General features: G+C 37.2%; 1 protein-coding gene across 1 annotated transcript in view; it reads right to left on the bottom strand.

Annotated features, from left to right (window-relative positions):
- Positions 1 to 877: 877 nt before the first annotated feature.
- The window catches only part of LOC108288389 (methionine-R-sulfoxide reductase B3, mitochondrial-like), a 30,996-nt gene continuing 6,034 nt past the window's right edge, over positions 878 to 25,839 (bottom strand). Inside the window, exon 2 of the mRNA XM_017507298.2 lies at positions 878 to 1,598. Coding sequence (XP_017362787.2) covers positions 1,561 to 1,598 — 38 coding nt within the window. The 3' untranslated portion in view covers positions 878 to 1,560. The remainder of the gene's footprint in view (positions 1,599 to 25,839) is intronic.

Here is a 25,839-nt window from a genome sequence, read left to right on the forward strand (position 1 = left end):
TTTAAAAAAGTGTATTTGCTATTTAAATATAGCTTCAAGACAAAAATATCTACCTCTGTCTAATCAAATTGTCATACCAGCCTCTCTCACAGAAACATCTAGAAAACCAGCACTGACCTCCTACAATACTAAATCAATAATCTTTGTAAAATGCAAATGAAGTCATATTATTCCCATTCATCTCTCCAAGATTTAAATTCCTTAAAATATTATATAAAGTTCTTCATGATTTGGCTACCCTTCCTTCCTTACCTCATCTATTTTCCCTTGCCCATCCAAACAAGCCATGTGAATAACTGTATTTCTCTGAACATGCCTCGCTCTTTCAGGCCTTCACATTTTCCAATGCTACTCCTTTTGTTAGAAATGGCATCCCCACCACCCTGCTTAGAAACCCAACTAACTGGTGCTCCCAGTATGAGATTCAGCTCGAGCACCATATCCTCCATAAAGCCCTCCTTAAACTTCAGAGATCTTCCCTTCCTTCCAACATTTCTTTCCCTTAAAGAAAAGATCTAGGACCAACCTCCTCTCAATTACCATAACACACCAAGTATAAATACCTCTAGTCTAGCCAGGTCAACATAATTCAATGGTCCTCTCACAGTTTCATTTCCACCTTGTACTTGTTGAAAAAACTCAGCTTTACCTTATTTATCACTGTATCCTTCCTGCTTAACACAATGCCCAGCACTCATAGTTAACATTTATTGAGTTGGAATTAAATTCTCTATACAATGTAGTAACAGATATGTACACTAATGGAAAAATGTAAACAATATTGATAATCGTCTTCACAGAAATAAAAGACTTAACCATTTTGGTTTTCATAATAAAATTAAAATATTAAGCTTATGATATAGACCTATAAAATTTGGGACTTTCATGCCTCACTTGTTTAAATTCTTAAAATCACATTTTTAAAATGTGCAGTGATTCTAATTTAAGAACCCACTGATGCATATTACTTCTGTTTATTTGGTCATTGTTAAGTAGAACTTTTTTCTTTTTAACTAAAATAAATTGGTAACTTAATTATGCTAACATTGTTCATTTTCATTTTTTCCTAAAGGAATGGCCACATGTGGAATGAAAAGCATTTTCATTATTCTTGATAAATGTCCTATTTTGTGTGATTTGGGGCAGTTTCTCACTCGGACTGCCAGCCTCTTATGAACGTTATGATTTGCAGATGTGTAGTGTGCATTAAAGAACAAGAAGATATCATGAAATATTAGTGACAATTATACACTGGGCAAGGAAACTGGACAATGTTCCAAAGGTTGTAAGGATTGTGGAAATGAATGTTACTCAAAGCAGAGTGGTGATTTATAACCAATTTCCGTCTTCAAATTAGGGCTCAAGTAAAAGAAAACGAAATTTAGCAAAGCATGATGGTGTATCATTTCCTGCAGCAGAAACACCCAGTTGGCCTGGTGCCTTCACTATGAACAGTACAACAAGCAGCAACCTGAGGGAAGCCCACAGGCTCGAAGGGCTACTGGCTGGCTCTTTGTCACCAAATGCAGCAGGTTGAATGCAGACATCACTGTGATATCTTCACCAACAAAACGAGAAGCAAAGAACAGGGGCAAGAGCTGAGTAGGAGAAAAAAACAAAAACAAGAAAAAACAAATTAAAACATCACAAATATTGAACACATTCATTGCACAACTGATGGCTACAGTTTTATCTGGAGCTGAACACATGCACATATTGCTAATAAATTTCAAATGCCTATTTTTCAGCCAGTGAGCTTACTTTCAATCTAGCTTTATTTGTATGTTAGAGATAAAATACACACTATGTAATAGCAGCGTAATCTGTGAACACAGTTTGCAAGAGGTTGAGAACAAAAGAGGAAGTTTAAAACAGTTGAAAGGAATTAGCATTTACTGAGTTTGTACCATGTGACAGGAACTGTCTGGAGCCTAATACACACATTGTATCATTTAATTCTTACAATAAACCCAGGAGGTAGGTTTTACGCCCCAATACATATGTGAGGAAACTGTGACTCAAAGGTCCAAGGGCACAAAGCAAATAACCAGTGGGAAAAGGACTAGAAAACCATAGACTGCAGAGTCATGTTCTTTCTTTACACCATGCTGCCTTCTAGCAATTATTGGCAAATCTCTCTCCCTGGAGAAGGCTATAAAATATCATAAGATTAAGAGATACATTTTGTTAGAATTTCATTTTGTAAGATAGAGAGCCAGAAATCCTAAGGACAATTAAGAGACTTCACTTTCGAAACAGCATTAAGTTTTAATAAAGCACGGCAAATATGAATTTTCATTTAATTGTATGATTTATAACTTCTAGGTCAATTCTGTGAATAATATTCATGATTTAGTAATAAAAAGTATAAAATGTTTTTTAATGTATTTGGAAATGAATTAATTTTGTATTTGGAAATGAATTATGTGGAAGAATCTAAAAACTGTAGATATTAAACTTCAGAGAAAGTTCGATTCCTAGGATTTTCTTAAAAGTTTTGTACAATTTTTCAATTGATAAAGATTAACTTTAAACAGAAATGGAAAATATTAGATTAATAAACTTCATATTTGTTATTTCAAATTATCATTTTAAGTGACTTTAACCATCAAATGTCCAAAAATTAATATAAAATTAATGTCTTATTCATTTCCTGAACACTTCCCCTGCTCCCCACCCCAAAATAAAAGTCTGTTCCGGACTCTTCCGATCTCCTTGAAGAACAAACATATAATAAACAGTAATATATTTTACTAAATCACTCTGGAGTGTATCTGACAGAAATCTGCTTGTATTAACACGCCTGAACTCTGACTTCCCCAAACTAAACTCACTACGAGACTAAAATATTTTTGTGTTACTAACTGGAGACAAAGGAGAGGAAAAAGGAAGGTAAGTATCACAATGCACAGCCTGAAAGAACCATTAAACATAAATAAACATGTCATTTTCACGAGTGACTCCAGAGCAGGGAAAAGAGAGCATTCCTTTGGAGCAGACTACCGCACCGACTAATAAAAGATCAAAGGTCTATACCTCACAACACTATAAATAAAAATGTATTTTTTCCTTGTGACCCTTCTCTGTGAGGAATAAAGTGCACATGGTAAATGTAATTACTTAGCAAAGCTGCAGCCTCACTGTGCTTCCACAGCTGACCATAAAACGTCTTCCTATTCTGTTTCATCAACTCCTGTACCAGGCAGCCTGAGCGCCTACCGACCACCATGGCCATGTGGCTTATGTCAAAGCCAGCGCACAGGAAGAGAGGCAGTGATGTCACTCTGCAGGTCAGGGAAAGAACAAAGATGCATTCTACAATTAAAAGCTGAGGGCCACAAATACAGGGAGCCCTGCAGCATGACATGTCTGTGTGATTTAATATTCTGAGTTGCCTGTATTTCTACCCAAATAGCCAGGGCTCCATCTAGTGGCAAAATAGTTTTGCCCAGTTTTTTGAAAACAGAAGACGCAAACAGTATGACATTAGCGCCAACAAAATGGGGCAATGACAATGACTGCTTTCAGAGCAGTCTAGTTTTTATACTGAAGAATGCAAAAAGCACAATTTTTCACACTGTTCTCCATTTTCTAATCCTATGAGGAATGCATTTCATAGGTTAGGATTTGATATTATCCTAATTATTTTAATGCTTGCATGGATAGTAGGAAAGGAGTGAAGTTTGCAAAATGCATGCAAAGTGGCATTACTCACAAACCACTCTGAAAATATGTAGCTGAGATGTAAAGTGAAAAACAGTTCAAAAAACAGATGTATGCATCTTGATGCCTTGGTTAAATCAAACTCATAATCTTACACTTCCACGGAACAAAAGAATCATAGTTAATATGGCTCTAACATGTGTTTTTATGCTGAAATGGTTTTAACAAAATTATTTTTAGCTCATGTTTTCCATCTCATTAATGTTTACACTTTAACAAACAGAGCTAAAATACATATGTTACCGTGAAAGATGGGATATCACAAGAGATGCGTGTGATCCATGGACACAGACTGTCTGGGTTTGAATGCTGGTCATGCCCTTAACCAATTCTTAACCTTGGACAACCTGCTTACCCTCTCCAGGCCTCAGCTTCCTCACTTATACGATAATTATTAAATAAGCTAGCTGGTAAAAAGTACTTGGTACAACTCTTGGCACATAGTATATGCTCAGGAAATGTTAGTTACTATTATTATGTAAATATGCCAAATATTTGCTGCAGTTTTAACTGTATGAATTAGAAAATTTTAACAGTCCTTTTATATCTACCCTTACTTAGAGTTAGCAAGCTATTCTCCAAAGAATCCTATTTAGGCCAGAAAACTACTACTTGGTTTTCCAAAGTAAATCATCCTAAAGAAAACAATAGAACAGAGAAATCCTAAAGATAGCAGTTGGCTGTGCACAGGGCATATGCCATGCACTACTCTAAGCACTTCACATATATTAGCCTTTTAATCCTCACAACCTCATGAGGCACATACTATCATTTTCCCATTTTTAAATATAGAGACTGAGGCATAGGGAGGTTAAGTAATTGGCCTAAAGTGTCACAGTTAGTAAGGGACAGGGACCTTAAGTAATTGGGTAATCTAATTTATACATGTAAACTCGGGCCATTTAGCTCCAATGTCAGTGCTCTTGACCACTATACAACTGACAATGAAAAGCCTCAGGATGCACTAGCCAACTCTAGATATTCTGATTCTATGTTTCCCTGCTAGGTAGTGTGATAAACATGTAATAAGGAAACTTAATTCAAGAAGATTACTTAATGGCTAGGTGAGATGGCTCACGTCTGTAATCCCAGCACTTTGGGAGGCCAAGGGGGGCAGATTACTTGAGGTCAGGAGATTCAGACCAACTGACCAACATGGAGAAACAAAAAATACAAAAATTAACTAGGCGTGGTGGCGGGCACCTGTAATCCCAGCTACTCGAGAGGCTGAGGCAGGAGAATCACTTGAGCCTGGCAGGCAGATGTTGCAGTGAGCTGAGATTGTGCCACCACACTCCACCCTGGGCAACAGAGCAAGACTCTGCCTCAAAAAAAAAAAGGTTACTTAGAGATTCTCTCCCTTGACACTGAGAGGAAAAAACAGGGAGCTAAGGAGGTGAAAAGTCTGAGACATTCTCAGATTTCTAGATTTGATCTTTCTAGTTCTATCACATGCAACTGCAACTTACAACTAACTATCCCTTATAATTAGTAAGGGACAGGGTCTTTAAATAATTGGGTAATCTAATTTATACCTGTGAACTCAGGCCATTTATCTCCAATGCCAGTGCTACTGACCACTAGACAACTGGCAATAAAAAGCCTCAGGATGCACCAACCAACTCTAGATATTCTGATTCTATCTTTCCCTACTAGGTAGTGTGATAAACAGGTAATAAGGAAACTTAATTCAAGAAGAATTCACCTTCAAATTTTTTCTCTAAATTCCTTGGATATACCTTCAGAATCTGTAAAGCTAACTCTACGTTAATCTACCAAAACTTCAGTATGTTGACAATATGGTACTTTTGAGGACCAAACAAACAGCTACTTCCACTCCCAGACACCCTAAATTCAAGTTTCAATTTGTTAGCTTTCTTCCATTTGTAATCCCTGAACTGCCTGAGTGAAGACCATTGCCAGAAAAAGTCCTAGTCCAAAAAGAGGCAAAAGCTTAGCATTAAACACCCTGTAGAAATCAGCATTGAGCAAGGATCACAGAAAATCCGTAATTCTCCAAATTTATTCTCAACTTCCTCACTTTTGCATTGCCTTTTATTCAATTAACTACATGGATGAATAACATTTATAGATAATCCACCTGCCTTGGCCTCCCAAAGTGCTGGGATTACAGGCGTAAGCCACCACACCCGGCCTAATCAACATGTTATTTTTTAAAAAGCCAGACAAGATGTCTCATGAATCTTCCTAATTTCCCAAAATATCTGGTACATAATTTTGAAAATAGTGGGTATTACTGAACCATACCTAATGAGCAGTATCACATCATGTGTTAAGAACAGAATTAGATTCCATAATTGTCCATAATTTCTTGCTTAAAACATTTTGATGATTCCCCATTGTATATCACAGGGTTCTCCAAACCATGTTCTGAGAAACACAAGATAGCCCTTCAAACAAGTTAAGTGATCAAAGTCATGGAAATTCTAACCAATATACAGAGTCTGAGAAGTCTTCAGCAAATATACCTGCTTAACTTTGTCTCAATTGGTGCCTTTGAAATGTTTTTGATCATACAAAACCCCTTTCTGTCCTATCACCCAAACCCCAGGAGAAGGAGTGGCATTCTGGTAAATTCTTCTGAGAAAGCCCAAATTCCTAAACAAATCACCTAAAGTATCTAAAGTTCTGCATTCAGCTGCTGCCAAACTCTTCAGCCTTTTCTCTTGCCACACCTCCACAACCCACCACACCCCACACTCCTGCCATACCAACATGGTGGTAATTTTCCTGATAGGTCAGCTGTTTCCTATTTCCACTTCCATGTCTTCATTCCAGATCCTTACTATCTTTGCCACCACTCCCAACCCCTACCATTCCTAATGCCTCCAATTCTAGTCCACAGTATAGCACCAAATATACCATCACATCCCCTGTAACAATTTTCAGGGCACTGATCTGCTTAGATATCTCCCTCTTCTAGATTATAAACCCCTCAAGGACAGTGACAGTGTCTTTCATCCCTGTATCCAGGTACCTGCCACATAATAGTCATTCACTGATCGAGTGAAAGACTATGAAAATGACTGACTATATGGAATTGGTTGATCAGGATCATCATTTTCAATGCTGCTATTTCTGCCATTTCAACCGTGAATAGTGCTTAAAGGTAATAATTTTAATTAAAATCTATTAGCTATATGATTACTAGTTCCTATAAAGAGCTGGAAAGTTGAAAATGTAACCTGACTTGAAATCCAAAAAAAGTTCAAATGCCCTATTTTGGTCGAAAATCTCTTCTACTTCATCTCCTCCATGAATAGTAACTTCCAAAAATTTGATTAAAGTTAGTCTGCTAGGGTTCTGTCTTAGGTTTATCTTTTTTCCCTTTTACTTTCTTCCCTGTAGTTGAACAATAATCTTCCAAAGAAAGATAGTAAAAAGGAATCTAGAGAACTCACAAAGTTGATAATTAGCTCCAGAATAAATTAGCTGATTGTACTAGGGGTTTTAAAGTGTCAAACATAAAGGTCAAATCCCTTTCCAATAAATGCCAAAGGAATATCTACATCAGTGATTTCACAAGATAGTAAAATGCTCCCTTCCACCACACCCAGAACCATAGGAGCCAAGAGTTTTGGGTTTTGTCAAATAATGACCAAAAAATGTCTCAAAACCCTAATCTTACCATATCAGAAAAGACAGATTATGTGGACACCAAGAACTAGAAAGTGGCCTCAAGATTAAAAAAAACAACAACAACATTATTTTAAGTAAAATATATTTAGTTTTGTGGGGAAAAAGTTCTATTGTTGCTATTTTTCATGCTATTATGAACAGAAAAAAACTTCATCATGGGAACCACTAATGTAAGTGTCTACTACAAAGTTCTATAAAAAACATCTTTGTTTTCATCAGCGCAGTGCCTAGCAGTTTATGCTCAAACAGTGTTTGTTGAGCGAGTTAATCAACCAATTAACTACTGCTTGAAATCCATAGCTCATTGGCTAGGATTTGGCATTACTTTCATTAAACAGAGATCCTTTTGTGATTGAACTTAAGAAACAACAGAATCCTGGCTATTCAGAATGCTTAGTTGATCTTTGAAGTGATTTTAGGAGATAAATGTTTTTAAGTTACTCAAATCACCTATATAAATTGCTACTACACGGAAAACAATGTATTAGGTGCCGATGAACATGTAAAGATGTAAGATACAGTCTGCGCTGTTAAAAAACATATTATCTTAAGTGGGAACATGAGACATAAGCTAAATGAGTTAACAGAGGTAGAAAGCAAGTGTTAGGGAATTTTAGAGGAAAGAGAATTGCTTCCAACTTTAGAAAAGAGAATGGCAGGGATATACAAGGGTTTGGAGAACCAAAGAGAAGCTGTATGAAGACTTTTTATTTCTATTCTTTCCTTTCTATATCTCTAGGGTTACCCATTCTCAAACTTTTTGATCTCAGGATTCCCAACACTCACCAAATTTATCAAGGACTCCAAATACCTTTTGTTTACATCATTATAAATATTAATATTTACTTATTAAAAATTACAACTAAGAAATTTTTAAAATATTTGCTTACTCCATTAAAAATAACAAAAATAATTTACAAAGTGACTATTCTTAAAATAGTAAAACATTATTTTAACCTGAAAGCTTAAATAATTTATAAAAATGGCATCTATAGTAAAAATTAACTGTATTACCCAAAATAAAAAGTTTTATATTTTTGCAAATCTCTTTAGAATGTCTAACTTAACAGAAAACAACTGAATTCTCCTCTCTTCTTCTGCAATCATGTGTTGTGATGTGTTGTTTTGGCTGAAGTACATACATGAAGAAAATCTGGACTCACACAAATAAGTAGCTGGAAAGGGGGGGAATATTTTAATAACGTTTTCAGATAATTGTATGTTTTCTTCTTTGATCAACAAATGGTAGTCTGAAACCATATCAATGAACCTCACACCGTTACATTAAAACCCATTGGTCTGTCTTGCATTTTGAATGGACCTTCTAACCTTGCATGATTTTGTAACATCCTGCACTGTTCATTTGGAAAATATTGGTTCACTGACTGATACAGATCTTTCATACGTTGAAACATTTCATTACATGATATCAAAAAACATACTCATTAATATCATTACTGATTTCATCAGAAAAGTTTTTAAATATTGAGAAGCTGTCAAGTACACAGTAGGAGATGCAAGTTTTCCAAAATTTCCACGTAGATTTTACATATTCTTACAACTTCAACCATCACTTCTTGATAGATGAATACAAAGGTCTAGCACCAACTTTGAACCAAGCTCTAATGCTTTATCTGCTAACATCTACTAGATAGTAATAATATCAACTTGCATTTTTGTATATGCTATGATAGTCTTATAAACTTGTAATAAAGCCTTTAGTCCCCCTGTATGTTGTTATTTAATATTTGTATGTATACATCTATGATGAGATTAATGATAATCATTTTTGAGCACCTGTACTATGAGTATGTGTATCTGTGTGTGTCTTTCTGTATGTGTGTATGTGTGCAACCTCATTTAATCCTCACATCAACCCTGAGATAGGTATTCCTATATGTAGTAGGCATCACTACTCTGCACACAGTATTTCTGGCTGTCCACCTTCCAAGCACATGGTAGAAATGCACTTTTTGGCCCCCTTGGGAACATGGGGCTAGCTCTGGGCAATACATTGTGAGCAGAAATGATGATGTGTATTACTTCCAAGCCAGAGAACTTAACTGTTGGTGTAAGACCCTCCAGAGCTTTCTTTCCCTCTGCAGCAGGGACCAGCAATACTCTATTATTAGATAGTGGCTGCTCCATTAATCACGATCCTGGGATAAGGAGATACGCAGCAGAGCTCCCATCTGGCCCACAGTGAACACACAGTACAAACAGGAACTAAACCTTCAGTATTTTAAGCCATTGGGATTTGGGGGCTATTTGTTCCAACAGAAACCAAAGTCTAGAGAATTACCTGCTTGAGGTTATATGGCCAGTAAATTATGGAGACAGAATTTGAACTGAAGTTTATTTTAATCTCTTCTACTACATTACAAACTCCTCAAGGGCAGGGGCCCTTGTGCCCCCAGACTGATGTCCTTGTTTTAGAAAACAACAGAGTCTGGAAGGATGAGAAGTCTAATGCCAAGGACAGTGAGACCACTTCCAAAATTCCATAGTTTCTCTCTCATTAGTCATCCCTTCTATCCCTAAATATCCCAAAGAGATTCTTGATTTAGTCAGAAGATACAGCTGCTCTCTCATATTCAAACATTAAAGACCAGGAGACAGCTGCTTTACTTTGATCACTCAGAGCTCACAAACTGTCTCAATATCAAAAACTAAACACTTTCCTCGGCTGCAAAACTGATTGAGTAGCTTCTGGTCACAATAAAGTGACAATGTGAAGATCTTATTTCCTGAAGCAACTGGAAGCTTCCTGGACACTAAGCACATTCACTGCAGCTTTCTTAGTGATCTAACAAGTCAATGCCTAAATCCAGACCTTACAGATACAACATTTGATTTTAAATCAATCAACAAATACAAGGAAAATCAATCCATTTGCCATGATGCTAGAAAAATGTCTGTTCCTTCCAGCAGCTGAGATCATGACCCTGGAACTAATGAGAAGGAACTACATTATAGCTCACATTGTGACCTGGAAGTAATCAATGTGTACATAGTCATAACAGTATAGGCTTTTAGAGGTAACCTATGGACAAATATTTGGTTGTGACTTCAGAACAGACTGTGAACATTAGCAGCTTCACATTGTGAAACAAAAAGTATATAGCAACAAAATGTAAAGAAGCCTGGAAAGAAAGGAGAGGAAAGATTCAGAGTATCAGTGTCCTCTGCTTATGAAGTAGAGAGTTTAGGAGACACCAACTGGACTGGAAAATGCTAAATGATCCCTAGAATCCATGGTCCCTTCTTTATATTAGTAATAGAACCCCCTGAAATTTTAGCTGAATATACAGCCTCATTTCTCAGCTTCCCTTGCAGCTAGATGTGAACATGATACTAAGTTTTGGAAAATGGAATGTAACTCAATATCATGTATGATCTTTCAGGTCACCTCTTTAAAGACAAAGTCACTTGCTTTGCATTTCCTCTTCCCTCCTAGAAAATGGTAACAACTATATCAGCACACTGGAACCATGAGAAGGAAGGCACTTGATGAGGAAGACAAACCTAACAGGTCATGAAGCAAAGCTATTCATCAGCCCAACCTTGGACCATTATGTGAAAGGGAAACTTCTACTTTCTGTAAGTCGCTCCATTTGTATCTCTTTTTCAGAGCCCCTTAGCCTATAGTCTATCAAAAGTCTAACAATTGTAGACAGAAGGTGAAGAGATAGCAGATAAATACTTTCATTTTGTAACTGATTATTGTCTGAAATTAATGCATCAATAAATAGCACTATATATTAACCAAAATTATGAAAGTATCTACTATAATAATGATTTTAAAACATGACTTAAGAGAAGTGAGACAGAAAAAGAAAGAGGTAGAGTTGTGGGCAGTTTTTTCACCTTAGTTCCCCTGTACCAAGAGCCATGTGCAGGTTTTTTTTAATAAAAATAAAGCTTATACATAAAAAAAAGATCCAGTGCCTCAATGGACCATTTTATTCAAAGAAAAAACCTGCTAATGCAAGCTGACTAAATCCTATGCCTAGGACTATAAACTACAGTATCTATATCTATCTCTAAAAGACTATTTTTAATGAGCTAAATATAAGCCTTAAAAATATATAGCCTTAAATCATATTTCATATATTTTAAGTCAGAACTTTGCCACCCATTCATGGAATAAAAAGTTTTAGCATTCGAAACTACAGGTAAGTAAATGCTCTTGTATCTGAATTTTTGCATCCCTCCCCGTAAGTTTACATACAGTTGCAGAAAATAGAAAATTATTAAATAAAATTATAATGATGGCTTGCATCTGATACAGCAGATAAAACAGAAGTTTTATGAAAATGGACTCCTATATTCCACTAAAAAGTATATTTAATCACTTCTATCAACTATCCTTTGACATGATGTGGGGCTTAGGAAGGAGGAAAAGTCCTGAATGAGATCATAAAGTAAAAGTAATAAAATATTTCACAGAGAGGCGAACATCACTCACCGGAGCCTGTCAGGGGGTGAGGGGATAGGGGAGGGAGAGATACCTAATGTAGATAACGGGGGGATGGATTCACCAAACCACCATGGCTTGTGTATACTTATGTAACAAGGCTGCACATTCTGCACATTTACCCCAGAACTTAAAGTATAATTTAAAAAAAACAGAAATAAAGTGTTTTGCAAAATTTCTACTTTGTCCTACAGTGGTTTTCTTCATGAAGTTTAGGTGATTAAAAGATGTTTTTAAAAGAATCAGAGCATTCCATATATCTTCAAATTGCTTATCATATCCAAAACTCAATTCATTTCTTACTTCCTTTCTTCACAAATTTGTTATTCTTTCTGTATTTCCTTGTTAGAAAGTAGTCCCATCAGCATGGTGTGGTGGCTCACGCCTATAATCCCAGCACTTTGAGAGGCCAAGACAGGAGGATCACTTGAGCTCAGGGGTTTGAGATCAGCCTGGTAAACATGGTGAATCCATGTTTCTACCAAAAATACAAAAATTAGCCAGGTGTGGTGATGCACGCCTGTGGTCCCAGCTACCTGGATGGCAGAGGCGGGAGGATCCCTTGAACCCAGGAGATCAAGGCTGCAGTGAACCAAGTTCGGGCCACTGCACTCCAGCCTGGGTGACAGAGTGAGGCCCTGACTCAAAAGAAGAAGAAAGAAAAAAACAACAATAGACCCATCTATCCAGGCACTAAAACCACAAACCTGGGAGTCACCCTCAATTCCTTTCTACCATAACCATTCATATCCAAACAATACTATGTGCTGTCAATTTTATTTCCAAGATACTGCTCAAATACATCCCTTTCATCTCCCATCTATAATCAGTAATGGCCTCTTACTGGTCTTCCTGCCTCCAATCTAATTCCCCTCACATTCACCCTCCACACTGCTGCAAAAGTCCTGTGTGCTAGCTCTGACCATGCCATAAACCTGCATAACATGCTTCTATGGCTCATTAGAACCCACAGGGGAAAGAAATCCAACCAATGTATCCCTGGTATTCAAGACTTAACCAGGTTTCTTTCTTTTCCTATGTATAGAACTTCAACCAACCCTCTCTGGTACACTATATGCTTCATGAACATTCTTGTCCCTTACTTTATTTCTACTACTTCACATGATATCTAACCCTTAGCAGGCATTTAGTAAGTATTTGTTAAATAAATACAACGTTCTGATGATAGCCAACCATTTATAGTTTACCATACGGCCTTGTCTATCCTCACCATAGCACCCATATCCTCCATCTCATGTGCAGAATGGACTCTTTATTTTTATTTTTAATTTAAATTCCGGGGCACATGTGCAGGATGTGCAGGTTTATTACACAGGTAAATGCATGCCATGGTGGTTTGTTACACCTATCAACCCATCGCCTAGGTATTAAGCCCAGAATGCATAAGCTATTTTTCCTAACACTCTCCCTCCCCCACCCCGCCCTTCAACAGGCCCCAGTGTGTGTTGCTCCCCTTCCTGTGTCCATGTGTTCTCATTGTTCAGCTCCCACTTATAAGTGAGAATATGTGGTGTTTGGTTTTTTGTTCCTGCATGAGTTTGCTGAGGATAATGGCTTCCAGCTCCATTCATATCCCTGCTAAGGATATGATCTTGTTCCTTTTTATGGCTGCATAGTATTCCATTATTTTTAAACCTTCAAACACAGTTTAGGTATCATCTCTTCTGGGCAGGATATTATTTACAAATCATTTATATTTAGGATATATTTAGATATAATTTCTTTCACAGTTGTCCCCCACTTTCTTCTCCCTATCACTTCCATTAGAAAATGGATCAGTTCTTCATCCACACTACTTCCTACTTCAGGATCTCTATTATTGCAGTTTGAAGTTTAGGTTCATAAATCTGTTTCTCTTATAAACTCTTTGAGAGTAGTCAGTGGTCTTTCACCTCTGGAATATAAAGGCTCAGTAAATGTTTTACTATCACTGAACAAATGGCACCTCCTGTTTTCTCCCATCTTTGTGCATAGTGTCCTAGTTCTTTGGGACTAGAGTCCTGTATTGCTGTCTAGGCAGTGCAGTACACAGGAAAAAGTCCAAACTGGGTTCAAATCCTAACTCTATCACTTAACCAGCTGATATATTTTAAGCAATTTAGTTACTCTCTTAAGATCCTCAGCTTCCTGCAGATCTCCACAGACCCTCAGTTTCCTTACCTGTATGATTGTAACGTATACTTCATTAAGTTTTGGAAGAAATGAGAGAACATTTTTGAAAGCATCTAGAATCATGCTCAGTGAGTTTTACTTCCCTTATGAAGATTAAAAAGTAAGGAGGTTTAAAAAAAAGAGAGAATGTATTTATGGAAGAGAGAGAGAATGTATGTATGGCTGTGGTGCATGCATGCATATGAGTGCTGGAGGGTTTAATTAATTTAGTTTTCACAGGGAAAGAATGAGGTGATTGCCTAACACACAACTAAGATTACTTTTTCCATTTCAGCAATTATGTTTTAGCAACTGTCAGAGAAATCATTATATTTGACAAAAGAAATTTCAAATTTTGTGACCAATGATTTCAGTGAATCATATAGGGTGATCTAACATTGTGTATGCGTGAAGCAAATACACTAATAAAATAAGTATTTGACAAAATTAACTGTTGGTCAACTCCATGTGAATAACACAATGGAAATTATAAAACATTTGTTGCAATTCAACTAAAACTGACAATATCGCTTACTCTCATTCAAAAACAAATCTGTTTTAGGGCTTATAACTAATTTTGCATTATGACCCAATGAATTATTTAGGACATTACAGGTCTTGAATTCCTAGCAATAACCTTGTGTCTAATATAATTTGTCACCTGAATTTGTAGTAAATTCCTTTGTTCTTAGGTTGTTTTTCTGTATAGAATGCTAGCAACTTAAAACAAAAGAATGCTAGCAACTTTTTATATTCCATAATTAAAATGCTATTTGCTTTACGTTATTCTAAAGGGAATTTTCCAGCTTCCCAATTATGCATCTTTGGAATCCTCTTATCAATTAAATGCTGTTTTGCAAGGGAGAGTTAACATGTTATATAATAGTCTTTAATTTCCTCAGATAACAAACGGGCTCAGGAAATAAATAGGCATATATCTTTCCCTACCAAAAAGAAGAGAGACATCAAAAATACACTCGAGCCAAATGATGTATGACTCAAATATCCTTAAGAATAGTTAAATTAACATATAAAAGTTGTGGTGGTAGTCACTGAATGCAGTAGATGTATGATTTAATGAAAAAGATAAAAATAATCCTTAAGAGGGAGAACATACAATACAAAAATCATATAGAATGATCCATAAAATAACAACTATTCAACAATAGTGGATCTATAGGCCCCACTCTAGCTAACAAAGGCAAGGCAGAGAAAAACACAAGAATCCTAAGTTTCTCCTGTAGAAAACAGTCAAATGCTACCACATTATTTATTTTTTCAATTTAATAATTAGGTAAGGCTCATGATGGTTTTAGACACTTTTTCAAGGTCATAGAACCTAAAACCATCCCTATGAAAGATAAAAGTGAATAAAACATAGAAGGTCAGGCACAGTGGCTCATGCCTATGTTCCCAGCAATTTGGCAGCTGAGGCAGGAAGATCACTTAAGCCCAGGAGTGCAAGACCAGCCTGGGCAACATAGTGCCATACCTTCCTTATATAATTTTTTTTTTAAGTAGCCAGGTGTGGTATGCATGCCTATAGTCCCAGCTTTTTAATACTTGGGAGGCTGAGGTGGGAGGATCATCCGAGCCCAGGAGTTCGAGGCTACAGGGAGCTGTGATCGCACCACTGCATCCCTGCTTGGGCAACACAGACCTTGTCACAAGACAAAACAAAAAACCCCACAGAAACCACATGCCAAAAGATTGAAAACCAAGGTGGGTAAATCACTAAAAGAGCATAAAACTATAGTACAAAGGGTGCCATCAGATATGTCCATAACATAAAATATAAATGATTTAAATGTGTCTATTAAAAGTAATGTCTCTCATATAAAGTTAAGAAACAAAGAAATGGCCTAGAAGGATTTTTTTAAAAAGCAAAGAGAAAAACAAATTGCTTGCACATGAATGTGCACACACGTACAAAGACAAAGGTGGCAATACAAATAAATACCTTTCAAAAGAGAGCTCGTTCATGTTCTTCCTCAATCAGATTCCTACCAGTTCCCATTAAAATGATGAGTATAAAAATAGGGGAAAACCTACAACAGCACTAGAAACTAAAAAGGCATAAACCCACCTTGAAAAACTGCTGCTATCGTGCAGAGAAAATATATTGAAAAAAAGGCCAACTCCTAACACATCTCATGCACAAATATTATTACTGCAAGTTAGTGAGATTCAACAGATTCCCAGTGGGATTCTAAATAGAAGGAAAGGCCAGAGAGCAGGTAGGCCATGAGATATGGAGAGCTTAATAACTGTCACAGGGACTATCTGAATCCAACAGGAAGCACTAACAAGCACCTCTGACATTGGAAGCTACATGAAACAAGGGTTCTGTGGCAATGCTCATGCCTGGATTTCAAAGGATTTGGGAAGGACTGCCATGCTGCCTCTTGAAAAAGACAGCCAACCTGAGAAATACTGGGGGCATTATCTAAAATCCTGGGTACACTCCAATCAGAAGAAAGAAACTTCAACCCCAGAACAACGCCTCCTCATTAGAGCCTGGCCTTCAGTCTGATGCTGCTTCCTTCCCCTCTACCTAGAGGCTGCAGGAGCTCTGAAAGTAAACCTAAAGAAAAGTGAAACTTTCCTGTTCCCCGCTTTTGTCACATTGAAAGATTAAGATAAACACACATCAACCCAGCTAGAAGGCCTCTCATTCCCCAAACTGGGCACGCCCATGTTGCATTTATTCCTCATTCTATTTAACAAATAGATGCTTGGGACAAATTGAGACCCAAGATGCCATGGTCCCCGACATCATGAAGCTTACATATTAGTGAAGCAAAAGGCATTATAAATAAGTTCAGTAAGGATCACACAGAGGTAGAGCCGACAAGATCCTATACAACAGAGGGATGTAATCTAGTTTGGGGGGCATGAGAAAGCCTTCCTAGAGGAAGTAACATTTAAACTAAGAGTAAAGGCTAAGACTGTTGCCCAGATTAAGAATAAAGAAAGAAGTATTCTGGACAGAGGAAAAGATGAGCAGTAGCCCTGAGATAAGAGTGTAGCTCATTGAAGATTGGGAAAGAACAGTGTGGTGGAAGGTGTCAGTGGGAGCAGAGGGGGAAATGATGAGGCTGACAGGTGCAAATCTTGGAAGCCAGTATAAGAATTTGGAACTTCATCCCAAAAAGAAAGGGAAGTAAGTGAAGGAGAATAACATAATCAGATCTACAAACTAAAAAAGTAACCATGACTGAAAAGTGGAAAAAAGGATAGGAGTGGCGTAAGAACAAAGGTGGTAAGACACTTTACGAGGCCATTGCAGAAATCTAGAAATGACACAGGACATGAGATCAATAAAAAAAATTTAAGAGGATTCCAATTCTGGCTTAAGCAACTTGGCAAAGAGAAGTACTATTTACTTAGCTAGGGAACAAGGTGGGAAGGCTTAAGTTCGTGCAAAAAAATGTTCAGCTTGTGATATATTTAAGGTTCTAAGATATAGCCATTTAAATGGAGATGATATAGAGGTAAATGAATATATGGACTGTGTCTCAGGAATGAGAACTGGGCTGAGGGGTAGACGGGAAGAGTTGATTATATATAGACAGAACTAAAGCCATGGAATAAATAAGATTGTCTAAGAAAGTGTACTAAATGAGAAAAGTAAATGTCAGAGCCCTAAGGAACTTCAACATTCAGAAGTGAGTAGAAGGAGAAAGAATTAGCAAAGAAGATCAAGAAGGAGCAGTGGCCAGAGAAAGGAGAGGTCAAGGAAAGTGTTGTCCCAGAATGACAATGATGACGATGACATGATGATGATGATAATAATGATGATGATGATGATGATGCTAGCCAACACTTACTGGGAATTAACCCTCTGAATTACTGTGCTAAGTAATTCACATATATCCTCCCATTTGATCATTACAATAACCTAAGTGGTAGATACATTATCTCCATTCTATAAGTGACAAAACTGAGGCACAGATAACGAATTTGCCTAAAATCATGTATCTAAGAATAACAGTTAGAAATCAAGAGAAAAGACAACTTCTAGAAGGAGTAAGTGGTCAGTGTATCAAATACTCCGAAGTCAGGAAGACACGCACCAAATTGAGCTCACTGAGTTCAATGATACGAACACCATTAATGGCTTCAACCAAAACTGTTTCAGTGGAATAGGATAGATGATTCTTCTTTTTTCCTTAGACTCTATATCAAATCAGCAAGGTTTCAGTTCTGTCACCACCACTGTGGTCCAAACCATTATCAATTCCTAACTGAACCACTGAAGTAGCCCTGAATGGTTTACCACCTCCACTCTTGGCCCCTACAATTGACACACATTGGCCGGAGTGATAATTTCAAAATACAGATCAGATCTTGTCACTGCCTACATAAAATCCTCTAATTACTTTCATCATACAGAACACTATCTAAACTCCTCATAATGATCTTAAAGCTCCATATAATCTGGTCCTCCTCTTTGTCCTAAACTCTAACCCTGTTCTCTCTTGCTTCTGCCACAAAATAGTCTACTTACTCTTTCTACAACATGCCATACTGGTTTCAAACTGAGAAGAAAAGACCTGAGAATGAGGTCCTGTGCTTCTCTGGTCCATACTGTAATCTCAGACTAGACAAGTTAGTGCCTGACATGTAAGAGGGCTCAATATATATTTTTGGATGAATGGCGGATAAACAGAGACAGCAAGGATGTAAGCAACTTGCAAAATAGATTGATCGTGGGGCACAGGCAGGTTTTTGTTTGTTTTTTAAGATGAGAGAAGTTTAAACATGTTTAAATAAGGGATATTGGGAAATTACCCAAGAGCATGGAAAAACTAAGACATTGAAAAGTCACAGAGGCTGATGTGGTCACTTTGGGAGGCCAAGGTGAGTGGATCACCTGAGATCAGGAGTTCAAGACCATCTGGTCAACATGGAGAAACCCCACCTCTTCTAAAAATTAGCCAGTCGTGGTGGCAGGCGCCTGTAATCCCAGCTACTCAGAAGGCTGAGGTAGGAGAATCGCTTGAATCTGGGAAGCGGAGGTTGCAGTGAGCCGAGATCATGCCATTGCACTCCAGCCTGGGTGACAGAGTGAGACTCGGTCTCAGAAAAAAAAAGCCACAGAATTTAGGGAAAAAAAAATAATTAGCTATCTTAGGAAAAAATTAAAGCTGTAAAAGAAAGTTGTGGTACATCTCTGCCAATGTTTCTTCTCCTGTAATTTGAGGGGTTTGGGTAAAACTGGTAGTTTCCAATCACTATCAAAAGCTTTCTTTTATTTAATTATTTCCCTTCATGATCTCTCTTGGTTAGTTCATACTGAAAAGGAGTTCTGATTAGCAATTATATATGTCTGATTTTAAAATTTTCATTACTTAACAGAGAGAACTTACTTGAAAAATTCAAAGCTCAAGATGATTAAGTGATTCATCTAAGCTCATATAAACATTTTTCAAAAAGAGGAAGGCATTATCCAAATATAAAGAAACTATTCCAAACTAACACAGAAAATCAATGGAATCCATTCCAAACCACAGACCAAAAGTAAAAAACTGGAATATTTTAGAAGGATAATAAATAAGACATACTTTCCCCATCAGTTAGGAAAAAGAAAAGCAATAATGAGCCCCAGATAATGTTTTAAAGACTCATATAACAAAATCATGGAAAATTAAATTGTGTCATGGCTTTGAGCAACTGGTGTTGTATAGCAGAACCCATTTGAACATCACACTAGGGCCATTCTCTTTGAATGTCATAGAAATGTTTAAATATCTTAAAAAGCCAAATGGGAAAAAGCATAATTAAAAGAAAAGACTACATAGCAGTCAAAGTAGTATAATGATTACAAACATGGACTCTGGGGCCAGACTGCCAGATTAAATCACAGTCATACAAATTACTGAACACCTCTTGACTCAGTCCTTAATCTTAATATGATTTGTCATAATGATATTGTACCTTCTTGAAAAAACTGAAATAAATAAATAAATATTTAGAACAATGCCTGACACATAGCACATATCTATATGTAAGTATTTGCTATTATTATTACTATTATTGTTAGATATATAGATAATGAAGCTTGAAAGCAATAGGAGAAAATACAAATTTGACTCCTTAGGAAAACACAAGAATCCTAACTGATAAATGTCCAAGGAGCATAAATAAATTAAAAAGTAGAAAAACATATGGGTAATAAAAGAATGCTAAGTTTTACAAAGACATGTTATATACACCACTATAGATAATATAAACATAATTTTGTGGGGGGAAAAAGCAATTTACACTGGGTAAAGAAAACATGGTACATACACATCATAAAATGCTACACAGCTACAAAAAATGTGATCATGGCCTTTGATGCAACATGCATGGAACTGGAGGCCACAATCCTAAACAAATTGATGCAGGAAAAGAAAACCAAATGCCACATGTTCTAAGTGGGAGCTCTACATCAAGTACACATGGATAAAAAGAAGGGAACAATCGACACTGGAGACTATTTGGGGTGGAAGGGGAGTGAGGATTGAAAAATTATGCTATACTGTTTACCTGGGTGACAAAATTATCTGTACACCAAACTCCCATGACATGCACTTTACCCACATAACAAACCTCCACATGTATCCCCTGAACCTAAAATACAATTTAAAAAGAAAACAAAATGCAGGTCACAGAGGATACATGGCAGATGATTTTTTTTTTTTTTTTTTTTTTTTTTTTTTTTTTTTTTTTTTTTTTTTTTTTTTTTTTTTTTTTTTTTTTGAGGTAGAGTCTCACTCTGTCACCCAGGCTGGAGTACAACTGCATGATCTTGGCTCACTGCAACCTCCACCTCCTGGGTTCAAGCAATTCTCCTGCCTCTGCCTCCCAGGTAGCTGAGACTACAAGTGCGTGCCACCACGCCAGCTAACTTTTGTATTTTTAGTAGAGACAAGGTTTTGCCATGTTGGCCAGGACAGCCTCGAACTCCTGACCTCAGGTGATCTGCCCACCTCGACCTCCCAAAGTGCTGGGATTACAGGCGTGAGCCACCATGCCCAGCCGATGACATTTATATCATGTTCTAACACATACAAAACTAAACAATGTAATATAGAGAGCTCTATCTATGACAAAACTATCAAGAAAGGTGTTAAATGATAATCACAAAATATAGGACTGTGGGTACCTCTGAGTTGAGGAAATGTGTGTCACATAGGCATCTTTCTCATTCCATTTCTGCAGCTGGATGAGGGTACCCAGATTTTTAAAAATATAGTATTTTTAAACCTTATATAGACACTATATATTCTTTTTTGTGTATAAAATATTCTCTAATAAAAAGGACAAAACATATAAGTAAATTTTACAGGCAACAGAAGATACTTTTTTAAATCATCACATTAGCTAAGTTTTTTTCTTTAAAACTCATAGTGAAGTTTTTTTTTTTAATGATAAGACCAAGATTAACTAATCTTAAAAGTTAAATAGATTTAATAGAGTAGTCAGAGGCAAATTCCAGCGGTAATGTATCCTGCTAAAGGAGGACTTTCTCATCTAAAATCTGTTGTCAAGCATAAATAAGCAATTCTCAGCTGTACATTTAGAAAGACATAATTTCTAGTGCTTAATACCACCCCTTCAGATGGGATGTTTAATATGATGCTTCTCAGACATTGTAATCTAGCCTTTAAACACTAAATCTTTAAAAGGGTTGTGTAACTTTGCCAATAGATCAAATGACTGGACACACTAGGCTATGAAGTTCGAACATAAGATCTTAGATGCAGTGTAACATACTGAGTTGCACAAGATCGCCAACTTGAACAAACTAGAACAAAAGAAGACATAATTTTGTATAATGTATTAAATATATTTTCCATTAAAAAGTACGGAAAGTTGGAGACTTTAAGACAATCCATAAATTACAGAATCTTAAAGGCAACATGAGGTATTACCCAGTTCAATTCATTCATTCTGCAGATATGAAAACTGAGGCATAAGAAGCTTAAATAACTCAGGCAAGAACAGGACTAGAAAAATTCAGTTTTCCAATTCACTATCTAATGCTCTTTTCATAATACTACACTGACTCCCCTGCAACATGAACTGTAAACAAGGATGCAAATACGCAAATGAACCTACAATTTTACAAGTTGCTGAGCAAACAGGTAAACATGCTCTGCCCTCAACTCTCCTTTCCCTGGCCCCCTAAGGCGATCTGACTAGAAGGCATATTCGAACTGGCCAAAATCAGAAACAGGCCAGGAGCAGCGGCTCAGGCCTGTAAACCCAGCACTTCAAGAGGCTGAAGCAGGTAGATCACAAGGTCAGGAGTTCAAGACTAGCCTGGCCAAGATGGTGAAATCCTGTCTATACTAAAATACAAAAATTAGCCAGGCATGGTGGCTGGAGCGCCTGTAATCCTAGCTACTTGGGAGGCTAAGGCAGAGAAATGCTTGAACCCAGGAGGTAGAGGTTGCAGTGAGCCAAGATCACACCACTGCATTCCAGCCTGTGTGACAGAGTAAGACTCCATTTCAAAAAAAAAAAAAAAAAAAATCAGAAACAAAGAGGACTATAGTGCACTTTTTCCTTTTTGCTCTCAATTACTGTTAGACCAGAGTTGCAAAACAACTTGTGGCTTCTCACCCATTGCTCTATCTTATCTGGACTATTACAGGGATATATGACTTATCTTTCCTTAGCTAAACACCACTAATCTAAGATAAAATAAGTATTCACCTATAATAGGCCCTATAGTTCTCTCTCAACCCCAACCAAACTCAGGTTCTCTGACAATCAAACACAATAAAAACAAAAGAAATGTACTGGGCGTGAAGGCTCATGCCTATAATCCTAACACTTTGGGAGGCCAAGGTGGGAGGACTGCTTAAGCCCAGGAGTTCAAGACCTACCTGGGCAACATTGCCGGGGAGACCCTATCTCTACATAATTTTTTTTTTTTAATTAGCCAGGCATGGTGACACAAGCCTATAGTCCCAGCTACTGAGGAAGCTGAGGTGGGAGGATCACTTGAGCCCAGGAGGTTAAGGCTGCAGTGAGCTATGATCCTGCCACTGCACTCTAGCCTGGGCAGCAGTGGGAGACCCTGTCTCAAAAACAAAAACACAGGGAAAAAAAAAAGAGAGAGAGAGAGAGAAATGAAAGAACGAACATAAAATTTAGGGCTCTCTAATTTATACAAGGACTGTCCCAAGTTGTTTTTGGTGTTTGGTTTTGGTTTTGGTTTTTATTTTTTGTTTTGTTTTTGAGAGAGAGGGTCTCACTCTGTCACCCAGAATGGAGTACAGTGGTGCAATAATAGCTTACTGAAGCCTTGAACTCCTGGGCTCAAGCAATTTTCCCACCTCAGCCTCCAGAGGAGCTGGGACCACAGGTGCTGCCACAATGCTCTGCATTTTTTATTTTTTTCATTTTCAATAGAAGCAAGGTCTTGCTATGTTGCTCAGGCTAGTCTCAAACTCCTGGCCCCAAGCGATCCTCCTTCCCTGCCTCCCAAAGTGCTGAGATTACAGGCATGAACTACCGTGCCTGGCCTTGAGGGTTTTTTTTTTTTTTTTAAACAGATTCTACCACGTATCACAAGTTTATTTTCAATAATGCCTTAAGTCTTACATATGTACTGAAAGATGTTTTTGTATTTAAATAAAATAACTGTCGCAAGAAACCATAAGAATTTGTTATGTAATTTATAGTAACAGAAGACATGTCATGGCTGTAACGAAGACCCGTAGGTGTATACTCACATGCAAATCAACTAAATTCCACTTTAAAATAGCATTGTAGTTCTAACAATGATGCTCATGTATCTAAAAATACAATTTTCAAAAAGTATTTATTTATTGTAGCTTCTAATCCCTGAGACGGTTTAATAGTCTGGTCTGAGTATAAAGTACATTGTCTGGCATAATATACACAAATGCTATTGTAAGAGGATTCTGAGAAGTTTTCCTGTCATTCCAAAATTTCAGCTATGGCTCAAGTTTTCAAACAGAAGTTTCCCCTGTACCTCACATTCTAAAGTAAGAGGACAATGAGCTACTCAAAGTTGAGACCAGAACTTCCCTAAGAGTATACACAAAGCAAGAAATCAAGTGATGTCCATAGACTCTATACGTCATAGTTTCCACATGTATACTTTCCAAATATATGAGAATGTTTATATATTTATAAGAACTTATTTCAAATTTTTATGGCAGCTTTTGTTGTTATGTATTTTCTCAATCAACAGATACTAAAAACACAATTACTAGCACATGGAAGGGTACCCATTATTTTTAATTTAAAGAGTTGGAAATTATTCAATACTGTATACTATATGTAAATGTGTCACTGTAGATAAATGTTATAAACAATAACAATTTTTATAAACCTAGAATCAGGATGTATCATTCATCTGGAAGCTAGACTCTGAGAAAACACTTCCTGGTTTTTTTTTCATTTTTGGTTTTTTGTTTTGTTTTGTGTTCTGAGACAAGGTCTCACTCTGTTGCCAGGCTGGAGAGCAGTGGCACAATCTTGGCTCACTGCAACCTCTGCCTCCCAGGCTCAAGCGATCATCTCACCTCAGTCTCCTATAGACTCCAGGACTACAGGCATGCAACAATGCCCAGCTAATTTTTGTAGAGACAGGTCTCGCTATGCTGCCCAGACTGCTCTTAAACTTCTGGACTCAAGTGACCCGCCCACCCAGCCTCCCAAAGTACTGGGATTATAGGCATGAGCCACCAAACCCAGCCAAAAACACCTCCGGTACCAGCATTCTTTCTCTATTTCACCTATATTCATCTCCAAGTTTTATAAACCTCTTTAATCTGTGTAAGTAAAGCCCTCTAATAAAATTAATTCCCTCAACTTTCCTTTAGGAAACCAAGTATCAATGAATTGCCCTGAGGTTTCCAAATCAGCACACAACTGGGTGACTCAATCATACAAATACCGGATAACAATGCTGCTCCAGACTACCACAGCCAAGTGTCAGAGATTAGGGTATAGTGACCAGAGTGGCCAACTCAAGTAAGTGTACAGGAACCTTGAAGTCAACACCTGAAGAGTTAAGGAAAGCAAGGCATTCAGTAAAAAGGGGGGAAATATGTGATGTATCATTATTTTTTTATTTTAGATTAGGAAATTGTCAATAATTATTTTATGGATAAGAAGCCGACCATGGCAATAAAAAGTGATGATGAAGGATCCCAAAAAAGTATAAAGAGTAATCCATCTGGTGGAAATCATATCTTCTTCATATTCTGTCCATTCTTGGGGAAGAAGAGGGAGGAACAAGGAGGAGTGTGAGACAATGTGTTTTCAAACTGGTGATGATGAAGATATTTAAGAGTTTCTCCTTTATCTGAAGAAAGATGAGAAGCCACTGAGAGAGGGTTAAGCAAGGAAGAAGGAGAAACAATTTTGTAGTTTAAAAAGGTCATTCTAGATACAGCATCCTTTGTCCAGCATTTCCCATGTATTATCTCTCAAGTTAGTAAATGTGATGTCCCCTCAACAAGGAAAGCTCAAGAACAGAATGCCATATACTGACTGGACATCTTTTAAAGTCAGATCAAATTCTCTCCTCTATGATGCCTTTCCTGTACCCTTCCTTTTACTCCAGCTAACAAATGCTTTCTTCTTCTCTTTATTTTTAACTCTCCTTACTCATACATGTTTTATTTCTAGCCCTGATCTCTCCCTCCAAGTTCCAGTTTCACACTTCAGATTCTACTACACATCTCCACAGGAATATCCTGCCAGTACCTCAAAAGCAAGAGATCTAGAACAAAACTTATTTTTACCTCCACCCACAAACCTGCTGAGATCAC

Source organism: Cebus imitator, unplaced genomic scaffold, assembly GCF_001604975.1.
Source record: "Cebus imitator isolate Cc_AM_T3 unplaced genomic scaffold, Cebus_imitator-1.0 Scaffold372, whole genome shotgun sequence".
NCBI lineage: Eukaryota > Metazoa > Chordata > Mammalia > Primates > Cebidae > Cebus > Cebus imitator.